Source organism: Punica granatum, chromosome 5 (assembly GCF_007655135.1).
Source record: "Punica granatum isolate Tunisia-2019 chromosome 5, ASM765513v2, whole genome shotgun sequence".
Taxonomy (NCBI): domain Eukaryota; kingdom Viridiplantae; phylum Streptophyta; class Magnoliopsida; order Myrtales; family Lythraceae; genus Punica; species Punica granatum.
The window spans coordinates 4,899,836-4,917,648 of record NC_045131.1 but is presented as its reverse complement, the minus strand read 5'-3'; the positions used below and the strand labels follow the sequence as shown (position 1 = coordinate 4,917,648).

At 40.9% G+C, this 17,813-nt stretch overlaps 2 protein-coding genes across 2 annotated transcripts; both read right to left on the bottom strand.

The window, feature by feature from the left end:
- Nucleotides 1–77: 77 nt before the first annotated feature.
- Nucleotides 78–4,604, bottom strand: LOC116207955 (probable inactive receptor kinase At5g10020). Its single transcript, XM_031541100.1, has 3 exons — nt 3,389–4,604; nt 1,050–2,669; nt 78–925 (listed from the first exon to the last, which is right to left on the bottom strand). Exons 1-3 carry the CDS (start codon nt 4,419–4,421, stop codon nt 348–350), a joined length of 3,231 nt encoding a protein of 1,076 aa, XP_031396960.1. The 5' UTR covers nt 4,422–4,604; the 3' UTR covers nt 78–347.
- A 3,693-nt stretch (nt 4,605–8,297) lies between these two features.
- Nucleotides 8,298–14,970, bottom strand: LOC116208574 (protein ACTIVITY OF BC1 COMPLEX KINASE 8, chloroplastic). Its single transcript, XM_031542091.1, has 21 exons — nt 14,413–14,970; nt 13,823–13,958; nt 13,521–13,687; nt 13,193–13,313; nt 12,977–13,077; nt 12,769–12,867; nt 12,142–12,252; nt 11,977–12,056; nt 11,826–11,895; nt 11,195–11,268; nt 11,016–11,085; nt 10,809–10,897; nt 10,598–10,722; nt 10,243–10,323; nt 10,087–10,147; nt 9,848–9,902; nt 9,664–9,762; nt 9,474–9,563; nt 9,158–9,217; nt 8,919–9,042; nt 8,298–8,780 (listed from the first exon to the last, which is right to left on the bottom strand). Exons 1-20 carry the CDS (start codon nt 14,845–14,847, stop codon nt 8,926–8,928), a joined length of 2,241 nt encoding a protein of 746 aa, XP_031397951.1. The 5' UTR covers nt 14,848–14,970; the 3' UTR covers nt 8,298–8,780; nt 8,919–8,925.
- Nucleotides 14,971–17,813: the final 2,843 nt, after the last annotated feature.

Genomic DNA, 17,813 nt, shown 5'->3' with positions numbered 1-17,813 from the left:
GTGACTAAAATTACACTCTTATGACATGACCATAAGCTTTGAAGACTTAATTTCTTGAATAAATAACATTTGAAGTATAAGATCAGATCAAACTCGAACACTTGAATAAATCAATGGATCAAATATATCCCTTTACAATAGAATTTCCATGAGGGAAAAAAATGGAGATAAATTAGGCCCAAAATAGCAACAGGGCCTAAAACCAATCAAGGGGGAAGAAAGGGGGAAGAAAAATTTGAGGGAGGAACAAAAAAAATTGGGAGGGGGGTCAAGGAAACCAATAACAAAAACAAAAACAAAAACCTAATCCAAGCACACATGTACATTTCCTTTTTTCCATCATCGAATCAAACCGATATCGAACACAGATCATCAAAAACTTGTCTGATGTTAGGCCTTTCATTTACAGAGAGGATGCACCGGAGCGATACCGCAAGCAACTCGTCCATCGCTCTCGAATGCTCCTCCCCTGCCGCAATGTCCCGGTCAATGCAGTCCATTCCCCGTCCTTCCTGATCGCAGAGCCGGACCCAGTCTGTCAGATCGACTGCCCCTGATTGCCCTGATATTATGTCCCCAGCGCTTCTTCTTGTCAACAGCTCCATCAGGATGACCCCAAATGCATATACATCTGCCTTTAATGATGGGCTGGGCTTGGGGGCATTCTCGAGTTCTGGGGCCCGGTACCCTAATGCCCCGAGGTTTAGGATCTGCTCTGCGATGCCGGAGGGTGTCATTAGGCGGTGGAGCCCATAGTCAGTGAGGTGAGCATCGTAGTCAGTCCCAGTGAGGAGGATGTTGGTAGGCTTCAAGTTCCCATGGGGCAGGCCCTTGTCATGGAGATAAGAGAGAGATCGCGCAACATCTATGGCCAGTTTCAGCCTCTGTCGGAATGATAAAGGAGAGTGCCTCCGAGGTGTCGTCTCTGCAAGACAGCATGCACAAACTGTATTAACTAAAGCCACAAACCAAATTACACAGCCGCTCTTGCAGGAAATGACTTCATTTCAATTCACTTGAATTTATTACTAAGTGCAAAGAGATCTTACCATAGAGATGTAAAGCCAGACTATCCCCGTGGATGTAATCCGCCAAAAGAAGCCTCTCCTGCTCTCTGGGGCCCCAGTAGTAAGCCCTGAAGGGAACAATCCCAGGATGCTTCATCGACCCAATCTTCTTAACCTCCTTTGCAAACTCCTTCTTGTTCTTGACCAGCCCGACCCGCAACCACTTCACAGTCAGCATGTGCCCATTATCGAGAGTGGCCTTATATAGAGTTCCATGGCTGCTTCTCCCGAGAACCTCTGCTGGTGCTCGTGACAGCTCCTCAGCAGTAAACACCATCGAGGAAGGGTCTAAGAAGAATAGCTCTCCTGCCAGTCGATCTGGTGAGTAAACATCCAACATAACTGGCTGTTCACAGACGTCAATAAATCTCGGCGAAGAAGATACAGTAGGCGAATCAGGAGAGCTTGATTTTCTTCCTGATGTGGTTGCAGGGTATGCGTCCATTAAATTAGGAGGATTTGAAGGGACCGAAGAGTGCTCGACGATCTCAGCTGGGAGTTCTGGCTGTTGCCCCGACAAAGATCTCGAGTTCGAAGTCAGCAAGTGGTCATTCGAGAAGCTCAATGAAGTGGGTGGGGGCTGACCGCTCGAATGGAACTTGAAGAGGGAAGAAGGCCTTGGGCTGCTACTGAATGCACTCCTTCCGTGAAAGTCCTTCGTTTGAGACCGGTGATATGCAATAACAACAAAAATAATCATCACAGCAGCCCCCACGGAGGCAACGATAATCGCCACTCTCGCGCTATTCTTCGAAGAATGGCGCTGCTTGTTTTCAAAATTCCCATCGACTTTAGGTAGCTTATGACCACTGGGAAGTTTTAGCAAGGGATTCCCCAGGAACGATGAAGGAAACTTCAGGAAGAGATCCTCTGGGACATCCCCTGATAGATTGTTGTCTGACACATTGAATACACTAAGATTTTGCGAGAGATTCTTGGGAATTGTGCCAGAGAAATTGTTGCCAGACAAATCAAGGTGCTCCAAGAAAGTAAGATTGCTCAGTTCACTGGGAAGTTGACCTGACAGTGAGTTTCTCGCAAGGTTGAGCCCTCTGAGTGACACCAATTCACCAATCTCCGCAGACAATGGGCCACTTAACTTGTTATCTGAGAGATCAAGATATTCCATAGGCCGTATTGAGGGCACAACTGACAGTTCATTTACATTTGATCTCTGGAGCTGAATTGATCCATTAAACTGATTCCTTGAAAGATTTAAGTAGTTCAGAGCCGACATGAAGAACTCAGGGGGGATCTCCCCTTCAAGTTTATTCAAGCTAAGGTCGACGGTAGACAATTTCCAGAAGATTGGCAGAGATGGCAAAGCACCTATCAAGGAGTTGTTGCTAAGTCTAAGTGTAATTAAGCTCCTGTAATGTGAAGCCATATCCGGGCAGCTTCCCGAGAGACTGTTGGAGCTCAAATCTAGGTACTCCAATGGCGTTTCCCAGTCCTTTACAGTCGATATGTTGCCAGTGATCATATTTCTGCTTAAGTCCAGCCTGAGGCACCTTCCAATGGAACTAGGCAAAGAGCCAGATAAGTGATTTGAAGAGAGATTCAAACTACTCATCGTTGAAGAGTTAATATCTGGGATCGAGCCTGAAGAAAACAAGAGAATTAATCAGATTTATGCGACGACCCTTTACCTTAAGTCCCGGAAACAATAATAACTTATCACACTCAATGATCACTTACAGTAAGGAGATTCAGAGGTTCTCCACAATCAAAGATGGCACCGATCAAGTACTCATCTTGACCTTAGGTGCATGCATGAAGCACCATAGTCTAACTGTAAATCATTTCCAGCATGAACTTTAACTATCTCGAATGGCAAATGCAAATGCAGAACAAAAAATGCACCAGGCAATAGAACCCAACATGGGTGTCGAAACAAAAAATTGGGAATTGTTTCTTCATCTCCCAATAGGGAACCCACCACCACGAGTTAAATCACGGCGACATATCCTAAAATTGAGGATTTGTGCCCAAGAAAAATCTACTAACATATCTAGAAACCTAAAATTGACCCTAAGATCAGGCTTATGTCAAAAAGACCGGATTTTTCCACCGCCATATCTTCTACTTCCTGATGACTCCTAAAAAAAGTAAAAGACAAACGAAGTCTAAGTGATTTATCGCCGAATTAAATCCCTGTCTTCCACGGAATAAAGATCACATGCAAGTCTACAGAGTCGCCCTTGGAAGGTATAGCTAAAAATATCAATTCAGGCCCGGAAAATTCAAACATATCATTGTCAAAGATTTCGATGACCCGAATCAGGAAATCTGCAATTTAATGAAAAAGTCAAACTGAATACCTGTAAAGCCATTGCCGCTGAGATCCAATTCTTCCAGCGGGATCAAGCTGTCAAGCAGTTCTTCGGGTATTGACCCGGACAGAAGATTGTTCCCCAGTCTCACGACCTGAAGGTTGGGCAGCGAATCGAAGGACGGCAGCTGCCCGGTGATCAGATTGTCCCCTAAATCCAGAACCCTCAAATTCCTAAACCTCTTTATCGAATCGGCATCGAAGAACTCCCCATTCAGCTTATTGCGGCTCAAGTTCAGAACTTGCAGAGTGTTCGCTATACTCGAGACATTCTTCTCTCCGATGGAGACGCTCCCAAAGAACTTATTGTTACTCAAGTCGACGAACTCGACGTTCCTCAGCTCGGAGAGAAGCTGGCCGACGTCACCCCACAGATCGTTGGAGTGCAAATCGAAGAATTTGAGCTGCTGGAGGTTCCGGATTCCGTCCGGGAAGCCGCCGGAGAACCCATTGCTGGACAAATTGAGGTAGTTGAGGCTGTACATGTCGTTGATCCGGGCGGGTATGGGGCCGTAGAAGCTGTTGTGGGAGAGATCGAGACGCTGGAGGGAGCCAAGGGAGCCGAAAGAGGGGGCGATGCGGCCGGTGAAGTTGTTGCCGGAGAGGGTGAGGTTGATGAGCATGGAGAGAGGGATGAGGGTGGTGAACTTGAGGTCGCCGGAGAGGTCGAGGCCGTCGAGGGAGAGGGAGGAGACGCGGCCGTCGGGGGAGCAGGAGACGCCGGTCCATGAGGAGGCGCAGGAGGAGTCGTCGGAGTGGAGGGTCCAGGAGGAGGTGACTTTGCCGAGGGGGTCGAGCTTGATGCCCTTCTTGAACTCGAGGAGGGAGGCAGAGTCGGACTCGGAGTCGGATCCGGAGGAGCAGGCGAGAAGGAGGAGGAGCAGAGTGAGGAAGTGGGGGAGAGTCATTTGACTTGTGCAGATGGAGAGAGAAGGGATGAAGTAAGAAACCCTAGAGATGCATTTGACGGGGAAGGCGAGGACTCGAAACCCTAGGATGAATCTCAAGAACGCCACACACATTAACGCAGAGTCTTTCCACACGGAGTGATAGAGAGAGAGAGAGGGCTGCGGGTGGTCTTAGGGTTCTCTTTCCTGAGCAAGAAAGAAAGCAGCATGAGAGAGAGAGAGAGAGAGAGAGAGAGAGAGTGAGTGAGAGAGAGAGGCCGTTAAAAATGGCGGTTTAAGGGAGGATGGGAGAGAGGAGTGCAGTTTGGTGGGGGTGAGTAACTACAGTCTGTAAAGATACACACATACATCCACACTCTCACCACAATCTCCTCTCCTTCCCTTTCCTCCCTCCAATTTTATAGCTATCAATATTTGTGTCCAATTTGAAAAGTTCAAACCAATTTCACCCCCAATAAGAAGAGTCGAAATCCTGATTCGATCCGCCGTGCCCTTCTCTTGTGTTGGTCCGACAACCCTTGAAAGCCCCGTAGCATGGATTGTGCTCCTGTGCTGACGCAATTTCCCTTACTATGTTCTGCCCATTCAGATTCGCTCAAAATCAAGAGGAATATTTATCAAGATCAGAGAACAAATAATAAATTATTGACTGTTATGAGAATATAATTTCTTGAGGATTTAGCCGGCGAAATTTTCAATAGACGGACGAGCATCTAGGAACAGAGCCGGCATTGCGACTCCATCATTGTATGGCATGCAGCGGGTGACCCGTTACCGCCATTGGGATCCAAGGTGGGTGTAGTCAAAGAGAGTGGGAATATCGGAGCGTGAGGGGGGAGGGGTAAAATTTGAGAATTTGAGAAGATTGTAAAATTGTAGGGACTATTTTGAGAATTGGGAAAAGACAGAGGGGAAGCAAAGGGAAAGGACAGTCACTCTATTTCTTCGCTCTCTCTCTCTCTCTCCCCTCCGTGTCTTGTTCTCTCTCTCTCTATATATATATTGTATGTATGTATGTAATGGTACGTCTGAAATGGAAACAGCCAAGGGGGGGGGGGGGGGGTGGTGGTGGCAGGGGAGAGAGTACAGCGAGGCCCACTCACGTGGTTTATTCCACTACCGGTTCGTCTTTTCACAGCACCCTTCTCAACCCCCCCTCCCCCCTTCCTGTTTTTCCATTTTATTTTTTTTTTAACCAATATATATCACAAATAATCGAAAAAAATTACACGACATTTTTTATGAGCATAATAATCTACGTTAATTTCTTCTTTTGGTTGTCGATCCTATCGTGAAAGTTAGAACCGTTGGTCCATGTTCATGTACTCTCTCCTTCATGCGGACGCATATGGACTTTCGGACAGGAATTTATGTCAGTAATAATATGTCATGCAGGAAAAAAAAAAATTAAGTTGAAGTTCTCGATTTGTAATTTACTATTCATTATCAAGCCAATTTTAAAGCGCAGTCATTTATTACTAATTACATGTATAAATATATATCGAATTAATTGCAAATCCGACCAAATAAGGAATCTATATTAATTATCACTTCACTTATATATAGTTATAAAATGAAGACCGTTCAACACTTAACCCCAAAAAAAATGAAGCTGTAATTATTAATCTTCAAAAAAAAAAAAGGCCTGATTTGAACTTGAAAACTAGGCTTGGTCGATTGCAAATTATTTCTTCGAACTTTCGTTGTGTTTGTTGTTGCGAAGACATTAGTTTTTTTTTCCCTTTTTTTCCTTTAAAATATCATACACAATCATATGACTAATTAGGAATTTGTACATTCCTTGATTTGTTAATAGATCAAAATGATGGAATGATGAACGACGTGAAGGAGTATGTTGGACTTAGTGAGATATATCTTTTTAATAATTATGTGTCAGATCAAGACACGTAATTATTCATATCCATATTATCTCACGTTCATTAATCTGGAATGTGAAAATCATAAACTTTTGGGTCGGTCAATCTTTTGCATGCTTCAATCTTTGCCCTGAAATAAACAATAATTTTGAATTTAATTATTACGTAACAAAATATTAATTATATTTCAGTAGAGTATATGTATATCTTGGTTCAACTATTTCTTTTTTCTTTTAATAAATGCTAAATACTCTTAAAAGATGTGCCTAATCATTCACTCAATACTCACATGTATTAAATTACCCTTGGATATCGATGAAATTACGACCCATAACACTGCGAGTAGTTAAGAGGATTTTAGGATGATTTAGCAAAACTCATTTTTTTATTTGTTTGAAAACTTTTTTGAGATTTTTTTTTGGGAGTTTCTTTTTCAATGCTCAATCAGCTGTCTTTCTTTTCCGTCAAATGGATTCAAATCCTTAATTATTATTATTATTATTATTATCGACAAATCCGAAATTACATGTCGCTTTCTTCTTTCTTTGTCTCCACACTCTTTTCCACTTTTCTTGCTAAAACGTAAATTTAATAATTCATCAAAGCTTAATCAAACCAATCAACTCATTTAAAAATAATTTATTTCTAAAAAAGATTATAATACAAAGTGACGACATATTAGTTTAAAAAAAACAAACTATAGCTTAGCTGCACCGTAATTTACCCCCCCCCCCCCAAAAAAAAAAACACTAATGCTATCTTAGCTAGCAAGCAGCTACTATTAAGAATACGTCATTATCTTACAAGATTATCGTCACCAATAGCCTCCAAAGCGTACATATGTTTCACGAAAATGGTCCGGCGTACCGATTCGTAAAAAAAGCCCCACATTGGAAAATAATATTTCAATACTTTTTCATGAGAGCATACAAATATGTATGTATGTATGTATGTATGTATAGATACATATATATATATATATATATATAAACATCTAATGCATGTGAAAGTGAAATTTAAATAATACGCATGTATGGGGTAGGGGGTATATAGCTGGCATAGGAGAGGAAGGTTGTTATTATATTCACCACCCAAACATGCCTCGTGGAATTTGCTGCCCGGAATAGAAGATAAACGAAAATTTTAATCTTATGTTTGTTCATCGTCAAGCATTATATAAAGAGACGGATTAAATAGTCAAAACCTTAATTAATTTTCTGGTCTGCCTGCACAAATTCAACAAATTGTCGATGCTTTCTTTGGAGGAGGAGAAGAATTTATTTTATCTATTTTCATGATTATCCCCATGCATGAATGTGCATTATTCACCTAATCATTTTCAAAAAACATAGTTTTCTGGGTCGCAACAAATCCGATCGAACGAGACAATGCGTCCGTACATGCCTCATGGATTTTAACTCGGAGTCGAAAGACAACCAACCTTGGCGTCTTTTCTTTTGCTCACGCCCTCTTGGATTTTAACTAGGAGTTCGACGACAGCCAACCTTCGTGTCTTTTACTCGGGAGTAACCTCAAAATGCATGGGACTGGGACCGGCCTGGGGGGGGGGGGGGGGGGGGGGGGGGGGGGGGGGGATCGTGTAGGCTTGGCTGTAAATAAAAGATCCTTAGGGGAATCTGTTGAGACAAGGGACAAGATGAGAACTTCTAAAACACTTGCAATCACATCTATTATCATGTTTTTAATATTGCCATGTTAATGCTCCCGAATATTGATCTATATGATATAATATAATACAGTACGTATAATTGCAAAAGGGAAGGGAGGGCTTATATATGCTAATGGCTATGGGCGCATAGAGTACTCTTATTCTGATTAACTGTGCAAAGGCATGTGACCCTAAAAGCCAATGACACCTGTTGGTCAACATGTTTGTGCTGCCACCGTACCACCCAAAATAATCATAAATAATAATTATTATCATTATTCTCATAAATTGGTAAATTTTATACATCTTACCAAATAGGTACAAAGTTCGAGCTTTAAAGACGATATACAGGATTCTATCAAAAAAAGATGACATACAGGAGCGTAACAATATACATGTATCGCGATTACAGACAAACCAGATCGTTAATACGAGCATTAAATCGAGAGAAAATCACGAAGTTATGGGTAATTGATCAGAAGAACAAATTCGAATTACTTCTCGAGTTTGCGAAACATCCCACCTAGGAAAAATTAGATGGGTGGGAGGCTACACATGTAGGGACTTAGCATTAACGGTTAAACTTCCAATTATAAAGCTGCACTCTAAAGTCTAAGGACAACAGACGGGTCCCCCCTTCGCCTTTTCTGCCCCTAATACCTCTTTCTCACTTTCCAAATATAGACATTACTGATGAGATTACCCCTATGAGCAAATCTTTGGGGTTAAGACAAGATGAAAATAATATGAGCCGGCCTAAATACAGTCCACCCAGTGATTCATTGGCACGGCAATTTCTCGATGTGACTTGAATCGGACCAGACACTGAGGGTGAGTTGATAACTTACTCAGCAACATGTTAACAGTTGTGGCTCCTACTAGCAAACTTCTCACTGAAACCGGCTTCTCTTGGGGTTTGAATGTTCTCTGCATATCCGGAGAAAATGAATCTCAATTCGTTTAGGCTAAGGATAAGTCAAGAATTTCGGTTGTTGATACTGATGCAGAAAGTGAACCTCTCTACCCATCCGAGATCGACCAAAGAAGAACTTTTGCTTCACTTACCTAGTCTCTAAGCAGTTCCCGTGATCAATCTCTCCCTTTGATCCAACTTTTTCACCTTTATGATTCCCACAAGAACTTGCAAGCCGAAAAATGTGCAAACCGCATATGCTATCATCGCGGGCATCTGACGCACATAGCAGTTAACAATGTACAAGTGTGAAAGAGTTTTCTTGTCAAGGCAAAAAGTACCAAAAGCTTCAGAAGGGAAACAGCAATAAATCTAGAAGAGGAGCTCTTACCCGAATGGAGTTCAGATACAAAATTGTTGCAAGGTTTACTAGGCTCCCAGCAGCAACCGCCTGTCAGATTATCCAGGAGATAAATGGTCATATCTTGTAATATTTTGTATATGATTCGAAACGAGAGGGACAAGAACCAAATCTCTTAGACTATTAGTAGGGGTGCGGTCAGGATCACGGTAAATTGTTGGAACCAGCCTGAAATATAGGTTTCTAGGTGGTTTATTCCATGTCTGAGGGGGTTCCTCTTCCAATTTCAGTTTCTAGCAGAACACAAGTCTATAGGAAATGATTGGAATTCCAGCTGTAAACTCACATTTCCGATGGTTTTCTGGACAGCTGCTACACGCTGAAATGCCCTCTCAGACTCCAGAGCTCGAACTCGGAGTTTCAGATCACCTTGCTCCTATACATCATTAATAATATTGCTGAAATAAGGGATACGATCTAGAGGGAGCAAAACTAGATAAATTCATCTGTAGTATTTTGGAAAGAGAGATTGATACCAATCGTTGGATTATCCCTGCCAGCTTTTCAACTCGGTCAGCTTGTCTGAATAAGTTGTAAAATGCACGGGACTGACGATCCAGTCTCTTTCTGAAGTCCTGGAAGATTCGAATAGCACATATTGAAGTGGTATGATAGCACTTTCACACAGTAGAAAATAAAAACAGTAGGATAGGGACTTGCCTTCAAAACAACTTCAACACCAGCTTCACGAAACCTTAGCAGTTCCAATGCATAGCTACAAAGTAAAGCATGAAACCATAGTCAGACTCAGGGTATAACACAAAATCTATATGGAAAATTGTTGCATGGAAGGGATAAAGAAGCCTTTGTCGCACCCAGTTGAAACAGTCTAGCAATCCAGTATATTTCAGTATCCGTAGGATTGAATCAATAAGTAGTTACAGTAAATCCAAGCTTACGGTTTAGCAATCTCAGTGATGTCAAATCTAGGATCCAGTCCCTTCCCGATGCCATCTAGTACTGCAAAGAAAATAGATTAAGTCTCTTAAGTTTAATATTGCATGAAAAAAAGAAAAAAATATACCAGCAAATTCTGGAGTCCTCTTATATGGTACCAGAAAATGCTCTCACAACGAATGTGAATGTTGCAGGAAACCGGAAGGGTTGGTCTGCAGCAATGGCTAAAAGATCTTCACCTGTTAAGATGATGCAATAACTTGATAAGTAAACGCATCGAATAATAGCAAAGCAGACTAATGACTCTACATACTACGTTATGAAATTCGCTCATAAAGAAAGACTTCTCTAGTGACAGGAAGTTTAGTCACAAGAAGATATTGCTTGCTCGAGTCAACATCCCGAAAGAGATTGAAGGATATTGACTCCAGCACACGTGGAAAAATGTGTTCTTTTTCCTGATTTAATTTAAATTCTGTCGCTGCAGCAAATTAGATTTTATCAGAGGATTACCAATAGCAGCAAGACGTTGCTTCTTCTTCTCCATCTTTTCCTCCTTGCTTAATGGCTTCTTGAATCCAAGTTCTGCCGCTGCCAACTCTCTTTCTCTTCTTTGAACAGCAAGGCGCTCTTCAAAACTAGAGTTCCAAAGAATTTCAATCAATAAAAAATATTTAATCCCAAATGACATCTACAGTAAGACAAGACCGCCTCCAAATCCCACCTGTTGAGGAAAAACTGAGCTGTTCTTCGGACAGCTGTCATATCTCCAGTCGGCACAAGAACACCCATTTGAATCATTGCTTGAAGGACCTGCACCCATGAAAAGAGTTCTCATGTGTAAGAAAGAAAAATACAGCAAGTACAATCCATGCAGCGTCTGGAAACCTAGCCAGAACTCTTAGCCACTAGAAGTCGGAGACATAATCACCTTGTCTGGATCCTTCTCATATACTCCATAAAATGTTTCTAGCAAACCTTCTCTTATGTTGGGGCTTATACTGCAAGATCAAAACAGTAAATTGTTGCCCATAAGAGAAGATTCATAGGGAGCTAGCTCGAGGAGATATCTGCCTTCATGAAGATAGTATAAAAGGGTTAAATAAATACCTTCCCATCATTCCAAAATCATAAAAGATCAACCTTCCACCATTGACATCATCAACAGCTATATTACCTGGATGCTGCAACAGAAATTTGAAGGGAGTAAGAATATGCTCTCAATAATTAGAAATAATTTTGAAATGCAGGCCATATTGTTGGGTAACTCATTTTCTTCTCAAATCAACAATTTTTTATGCCACTATTCTAACAATTTCCCACAGCAATTTCCATTGCAATAAGAAAGGAAGACCGGATACAAGCATAGCAAATACCAAGAAGAGCAATTCTAAAAATATCTTTTTAACGAACTTTTTGCTTTCAATTTTTTTTTTTGACAAGTAGTGGCATGAAACATTAATCACAGGAGCTCTTATAACTAAGGGGGATCAACCTGACAACTTGGCAGTGAAGTTACTGAACTGTGACTTCCAAAAGAAATTCTTTAATGAATTATCTCTGAGTTTTTGAGGCATCCACCAAAACTAACGTCTGGAAATGGATTTAGGACCCTCTAGAATGGGCAAGGTAGCAACCAGAGTAAGTTCCAAGTATTCCCAAAATTTTACTAGTTCTTCTTGCCAAAGATCCTACTCGAAATTTGCTAGCACAGTGAGTTAAGGCTTTGAAAAGCACTCACAGGGTCGGCATGGAAAAATCCATGAGATAGTATCTGTTCCAAGTAAGATTCAACAGCATATCGACTCAACCTGCAGATCGTGACATCAGAACATATATTGGTATTTCCGACTACGAACGCACAGTATAACGAAATAGATGAAGAAATTAACCTTTTACGATCAACTCCGAGCTTATCGAGGGCTTGTATTTTGTTTATTTTGATACCAGGAACATATTCCATGGTCAAGACCTGTAGAGAATGGCACAAAATACATTAATAAAGACGAGACATCTTCCAACAGTTTGGATTTTGATGTTGCTGAATGGCACAACACCTGCGGGGTAGTGTAGTCCCATAATATTTGAGGGACTTTCACATATTCCATGTCCTTGAAGTTGCTTGCAAAAAGCTCTGCATTCGCAGCTTCCTTGGTATAATCAATCTCCTGAAAAACTAACTGATATTAGATACTTCCCAAATAGAGTTATCACCCCAGCTTTCCAAGTGTATCCACTACTCCCAAATAGAGTTATCACCCCAGCTTTCCAAGTGTATCCACAAATACTATAAAAATTGTATAGAAAAGGCAACAAAACAATATCGTATTAGACCACCACTTTATCATTTTAGAATGTTCATCCCTTCCAACACTTTTTGCATTAGAGAAATTCTCAGCTCCACCAATCGAAACTAGAAATCTAACAGTTTTGATTCCAAAAGAAATTGGAGAACAGCATGCATTGGACTAGCTGTCATAATTAAGTAATCCCGCAAAGTTCATTTGAGCTTTTAAATCTTCACTACCTGCTCACACCTTCTCGCAACAATTTAATCTTCTAGTTCTAGTTAATGAGAGTTTCGCATAGGACAACTTCAAATATTAAGTCAAGAAAGACAGCTTCAGGAACTATAGGTGACAAGGACAAGGGCAATACTATCAATCAAATGAGAGGGATCAAACCTGATACAGGACAGCTGCACACTCATCATAGATAGCGACCCAATCTCTCTTAGCACCATCAGATTTGGGATCAATCTTTTGCAGATATTCTGCAATCACCTGGAAAACACAAATTGAAAGGAAGATACTGACATCAACTTCGTGAGTGTGAAAAGGGAGGGAGGAAGGGGCATTTAGAAAAGCATTTCAGGAGTAGAAATAAGCTAACCCTTAGGTTTTTCAGATCAATGTCAAAAAGATCCTTCAGACCAGGCCTCTGTACTTTCACAACAACTTCCTGCCCCTTCAGTTTTGCTCGATGCACCTGGCCTGCATGAGAACATGGAATTAGGTGGGACCCAAGCTTAAGCAAGCTTCCAATTATTGCATCAAATTACAAATTTTACTTTCAATGGGCGGTCAAAGTGAATATAGAATTACATACCAAGACTAGCAGCAGCTATTGGCTCATAGTCAAACCGATCAAAGATGTCACTTACAGGAGCCCCCAGCTCTTCTTCAACTATAGCAACAGCGACATCTGATGGAAAAGGAGGAACTTGATCCTGCAAGAGGAGTGAAGCTATTTATTTCAAAAAACTTCATCAATTTGAACATCTATTTCAATCTTAAGGAAAGCATAGTCACTTTGGCAATTCGGTGGCAGTGGTAACCATAGAATATGTACCAGTGTTAGTAATAAAATAGAAAAAGTTTAAGACAAAACACAAACAATAAATCCATTTATCACATCTTGGATGATTGATTATTACCTGGAGCTCTGACAGTTGATCAACATATTCCTGAGCAAGGATGTCCACCCTAGTTGAAAATTGCTGACCAAGCTTGATGAAAGTGGGACCTAATCTTAAAATGGTTTCTTTCAACCATTTGGCCAGCTCCTTCCGCCTCAAGACCTTCTTCTCTTCCGTCATTCCTCCTGAAATTTCTCACGCTTCAAGTCTATGAGTAATAAAGGTAATAAATCAAAGAGGCCAGACTGTTAGCACTAACGAAAGGCAAGTGCTGCATGTTTCAAAGGATTAGTAAAATTGACATGCAGAGAGCAACTTACCTCGATAAGAGAATTTCTGATTGTTCAACCATGCTTTGAAGATAAATGTCAGAACAGAGCCCCATATTTCGAGGGTCCTCTGGATAAATGAGTAGGTTTTAAATCTACTCCACCGACCTCCAGGGGCAACAGAGACCTGCAACAACCTAGTAAGGTTACTAAACAAACAACTGTTGCGAAAAAAACAAGACAGAGACAGGATCATAGAACAGAAGCAACCAAAGTAACCATAGCCTAAATTCCTTCAAGAACAAAACATGCATATATGTTAGCTGAAGAAGCTAAGGTATGTGAATCACCATATTGAAAGGTCTACGATCCATCTCTGCTATTCTTGGACAATTTCCTGGTTTCGGAGAATTAGTAATTCCGATGCCAACATATAAGTCAACCTAAATTCCACTATCTTCCGACTATTATTATAGAAATGTAAGTTCAGATTTTGCAGTCTAAGTTGTCATGAATTTCAACGAAAGAAACCTCCGATTCTCCGAACTAATCGCAAATCAGCATAAGCAGAACGACTACGAGCGTATGAAAAGCAAGGAAACAAAAGCATTAGCTAAATTCCGCAGTTGACTTTAATGCACCTCGAGCTGCGGTCGTCCCTTTTCCTTAAACCACGCCTCCTCCTCACCAATCTCTTCGATCCTCTTCTTCCTCGCGTCCTCTTTAGCCTCCACCACTTCCACCTCCTGAACTGCTGCGGTGGACGCGCCGTTGCCGTTCACGTACTTCGCCAAGCTCCCATTTGTCGCTCCGCGCTCCCTCTCCTCCACGCTCACTGCAACCGAGACCCGAGCCGCTCCGTTTCCATTGGAGTCGAACCGGCTCAGCTCTTCCGCGATCCTGTCCTCCTCGCGGACCGCGCTGACTCTCCGACCCCGGAGCTGGCCGTGACAATACTTTCCAGTGAGGGGGAGCCGGGAGATGGAGCGACGCGAGAGACCGAGGCGGCGGCTCTGCCTCGATGGGTTCACTGAGCTAAGGAAGGGGAGTTCGGGGAGAATGAGGGTAGTTGCCATTGGAGAGTATGAGGTATGAAGCTTCACTGGGAATCCTGCATCCGTCCGATTTCCATGGGAAGTGTCTGCTTCTGCTCACACCGAGAGAGCGAGCGGGCGAGAGAGAGAGAGAGAGAGAGAGAGAGAGAGAGAGAGAGAGAGGAGGGAGGGAGGAGGGAGGGAGGGAGGGAAGGGGTGGGTGGAGGAGGAGAGGACACGTGGCAGGGAGGAGAGAGCGTGGTGTGAAGATGTTGGACGCTCGGATTGGCCGATGCGGTCTCGAGCTGAGAAAGTGGGCCCAATCATTGCTGAGCTGGAGGGCTCATAGTTCCCGGTCCATGAACCTAACCTTCGGTCGTGGCCACGAGCTCGGAGTTTTTGGACGCTTTTCGGCTTACGTGGCAATATCCTTAACTTGGCAGGGGAGGTGCGAATGCGCCCGGTTCATGTGCTCCTTCAGAGGGACATTCCGTGGGGCCCGGAGAAAGCCTTATCTCAGGGTAGTCCGTTCGCCGGTGAATGGGCACCGGACGGTTTTTAGCATAATCCTTGACCATTTCGTTTGGTTTCAGAGTTAAAGTAACTTTGATTTTGATTGTGGAAAAGGACAAATGTTATATAGTGTGTTGAGTTAAAGTTAAAGTTAAAATTTTTGACTTGGAAAATGTGTATTTTTGTTGTGTAGTGGGTTGAGTTAAAGTTAAAGTTAAATTTTTTGTGATTTTAACCCTAAAACCAAACGGACCATTCGAATTTTCAGTTCAGAAATTTCATTAACCGTAATCTTAGCGGAATGAAAAAATTGTCCCAAAAGAAAACCGGTTTTCCAGTTTGGTTAATCAGATTGAATCGATATTGAGAAAATAAATTCTAAAATCAAGAAATTAGCGGACTCCGATTCATTCATGAAAGATTTAGCACATCACAACGATAAAAATGAGGATTAGTGTGTAAAAATGAAATGCGATTAGGAATTTAGATTATATTATTGGACATTTATTTATAATTGTAATATAATATTATTTATATATAAAAAATATAGAGATCAGTGTGTAAAAATGAAATGCGAATCCTGGAACTAAGATTGGGGATTCAAAGACAACTATTCTACCGACTTTTATATTATATGATCATCAATAATAATAATTAATAATAATAATAATAATAATATAATTAACTATATATTCAGGACGGACGGTTAACTGCGGTTTCTAATTTTGAAAACCATGAACGTTCCCTAACCAGTTTTCCTATCAAATTCTCAAACTGAATTATTTCCGTAACCGATTAATCCAGTTTTTCAGTTCATTTCGAAACAGTACGGTTCGGTTATTGGGATTTTTTGCACAGCCCTAGGTGTATATGAGGAAGGGAAGCGAGATTTTTGGACGAAATTATGATCTTTGCATACTGAATTTTCGTTTACACCATTTAGCACCCCAAAAGTAAAACCAGCATCAGCATAAACAACTAATTTGAATTTTGCCACCCCGGAACTTTCAACTTAATGCGTTTCCGCACCCCCGAGGTTTACATGAATCCATTTTGGTCCCTCGAGTTCTGATTTTACTTTTACTTATTACAATTGCACTGGATAAATAAAAGATTAACTGCTCATAAGTGAATAGAAATTAATGAGAATAGGAGATCTATGGAACCAATAAAGTTGAAACACAGCTTGGAGCTAAGAGGTTCTGTTATTGAATCTCGTTAGAGGAATATTTTGTACTTTTTTATTTATTTTATTTTATTAGGCCATGGTCCTCCCTTTTAATCGGGGAAGAACTCAAAATCCATAATTAGATAGGCGTCGGATTAGTGCCTAATTTTAACTTACTGTTGTTATTATCCAAATTGGTACTATTTTATACTTACTGGGCCGGGTTCGAATGATTTGGATCAAGAAGTACTCGGCTCAAGTGAGCCTTATTGGGTCCAAGCCCAAATCACCAATCAAAGAAATTGGGAGCTCCAATTTCCTTTTATATATATATATATATAGGAAAAAAGGATGAGTATGTTGGCCCTAAATGTATATAAACTATCACTTATTCAGTTACTACTTTTATGCATGACTTGCTATATACCACAAGAAATTGAGTTTACCAAAATTAAAATGATGAATATATATATACTGATAAAATGAGATGTGGCCATCTTACAAATTGCAATTTTAATGGGGATTTCGGCAAGCCGAAATGCTGGTTGCTGTGTAGTTGGCCGGCAAATAGTGGCAGTCAACTTAGCAATAATATATATATATATATATATATGAGCACGTATAGATAGGAAATTTATACTAGCTAGTATAGGTCACCTAGAAATTTATTCAAATGGCTCAACATTATTATTTTAAATTCAGAAAATCATTAAAACAAAGCAACTTGTGTGTAACATGACTAGTAATAGGAAGATCCGACACAAAAAGTTTAACAAGGAAATTACAAAATCAAGACATTAGAGATCGAACTCCACTAGAGCAACAACTTTCCGAAGAAATCACGGTCCTCAGTTTTGGTTAAGACAATTATTTTTCAGACGTCAGTTTAACTCTAGTCACGACATGCTTCTAATGAATTTCAAATTTTTTTTATTATAAGATAGGTCAATGGGTATTGTACGATGACATAGGAATTTTAAATAATTAATAAAGGGAACTAAATGGTACGAGTAATTCCACTAAATATTGAACTTGGAATCTCTTGGTGATCTGTCGAGAGTGTGCGTCATTGTACTACATCATCTTTTGATGATTTCAAACCTTTTCCTGTAGGTAATAGAGTGCAATTTGAAAACTGTATTGCGCCTCGTGGTCAAAGTAATTGTTAGAGCTTTCAACTTAGAATAGCCAATACAGTATAAATTCTAATAGTTAATAAAGTAGTATGAAAAATTTTACCACAAAAATCGAATATGCAATCTATCGGCAAGGATGGGATCTTTCTCAGCAGCTGATTACAATTTACAGCAAAAAAACAGATTCCGAA

Bases quoted from the DNA above. Each gene is read 5' to 3' on its own strand.
- LOC116208574 (XM_031542091.1), bottom strand. From the start codon at position 14,847: ATGGCAACTACCCTCATTCTCCCCGAACTCCCCTTCCTTAGCTCAGTG. The intron at 11,086-11,194 runs GTATTTATTTAA...TTGATCTTGCAG, and splicing joins GATTTTGGAATGATGGGAAG to TATAAGCCCCAACATAAGAG. The intron at 9,763-9,847 runs GCAAGTCCCTAT...CGAATCTTCCAG, and splicing joins GTGTTGAAGTTGTTTTGAAG to GACTTCAGAAAGAGACTGGA.
- LOC116207955 (XM_031541100.1), bottom strand. From the start codon at position 4,421: ATGTGTGTGGCGTTCTTGAGATTCATCCTAGGGTTTCGAGTCCTCGCC. The intron at 2,670-3,388 runs GTATTCAGTTTG...TGTTTTCTTCAG, and splicing joins CAGCGGCAATGGCTTTACAG to GCTCGATCCCAGATATTAAC. The intron at 926-1,049 runs GTAAGATCTCTT...GCTGTCTTGCAG, and splicing joins TCTGGCTTTACATCTCTATG to AGACGACACCTCGGAGGCAC.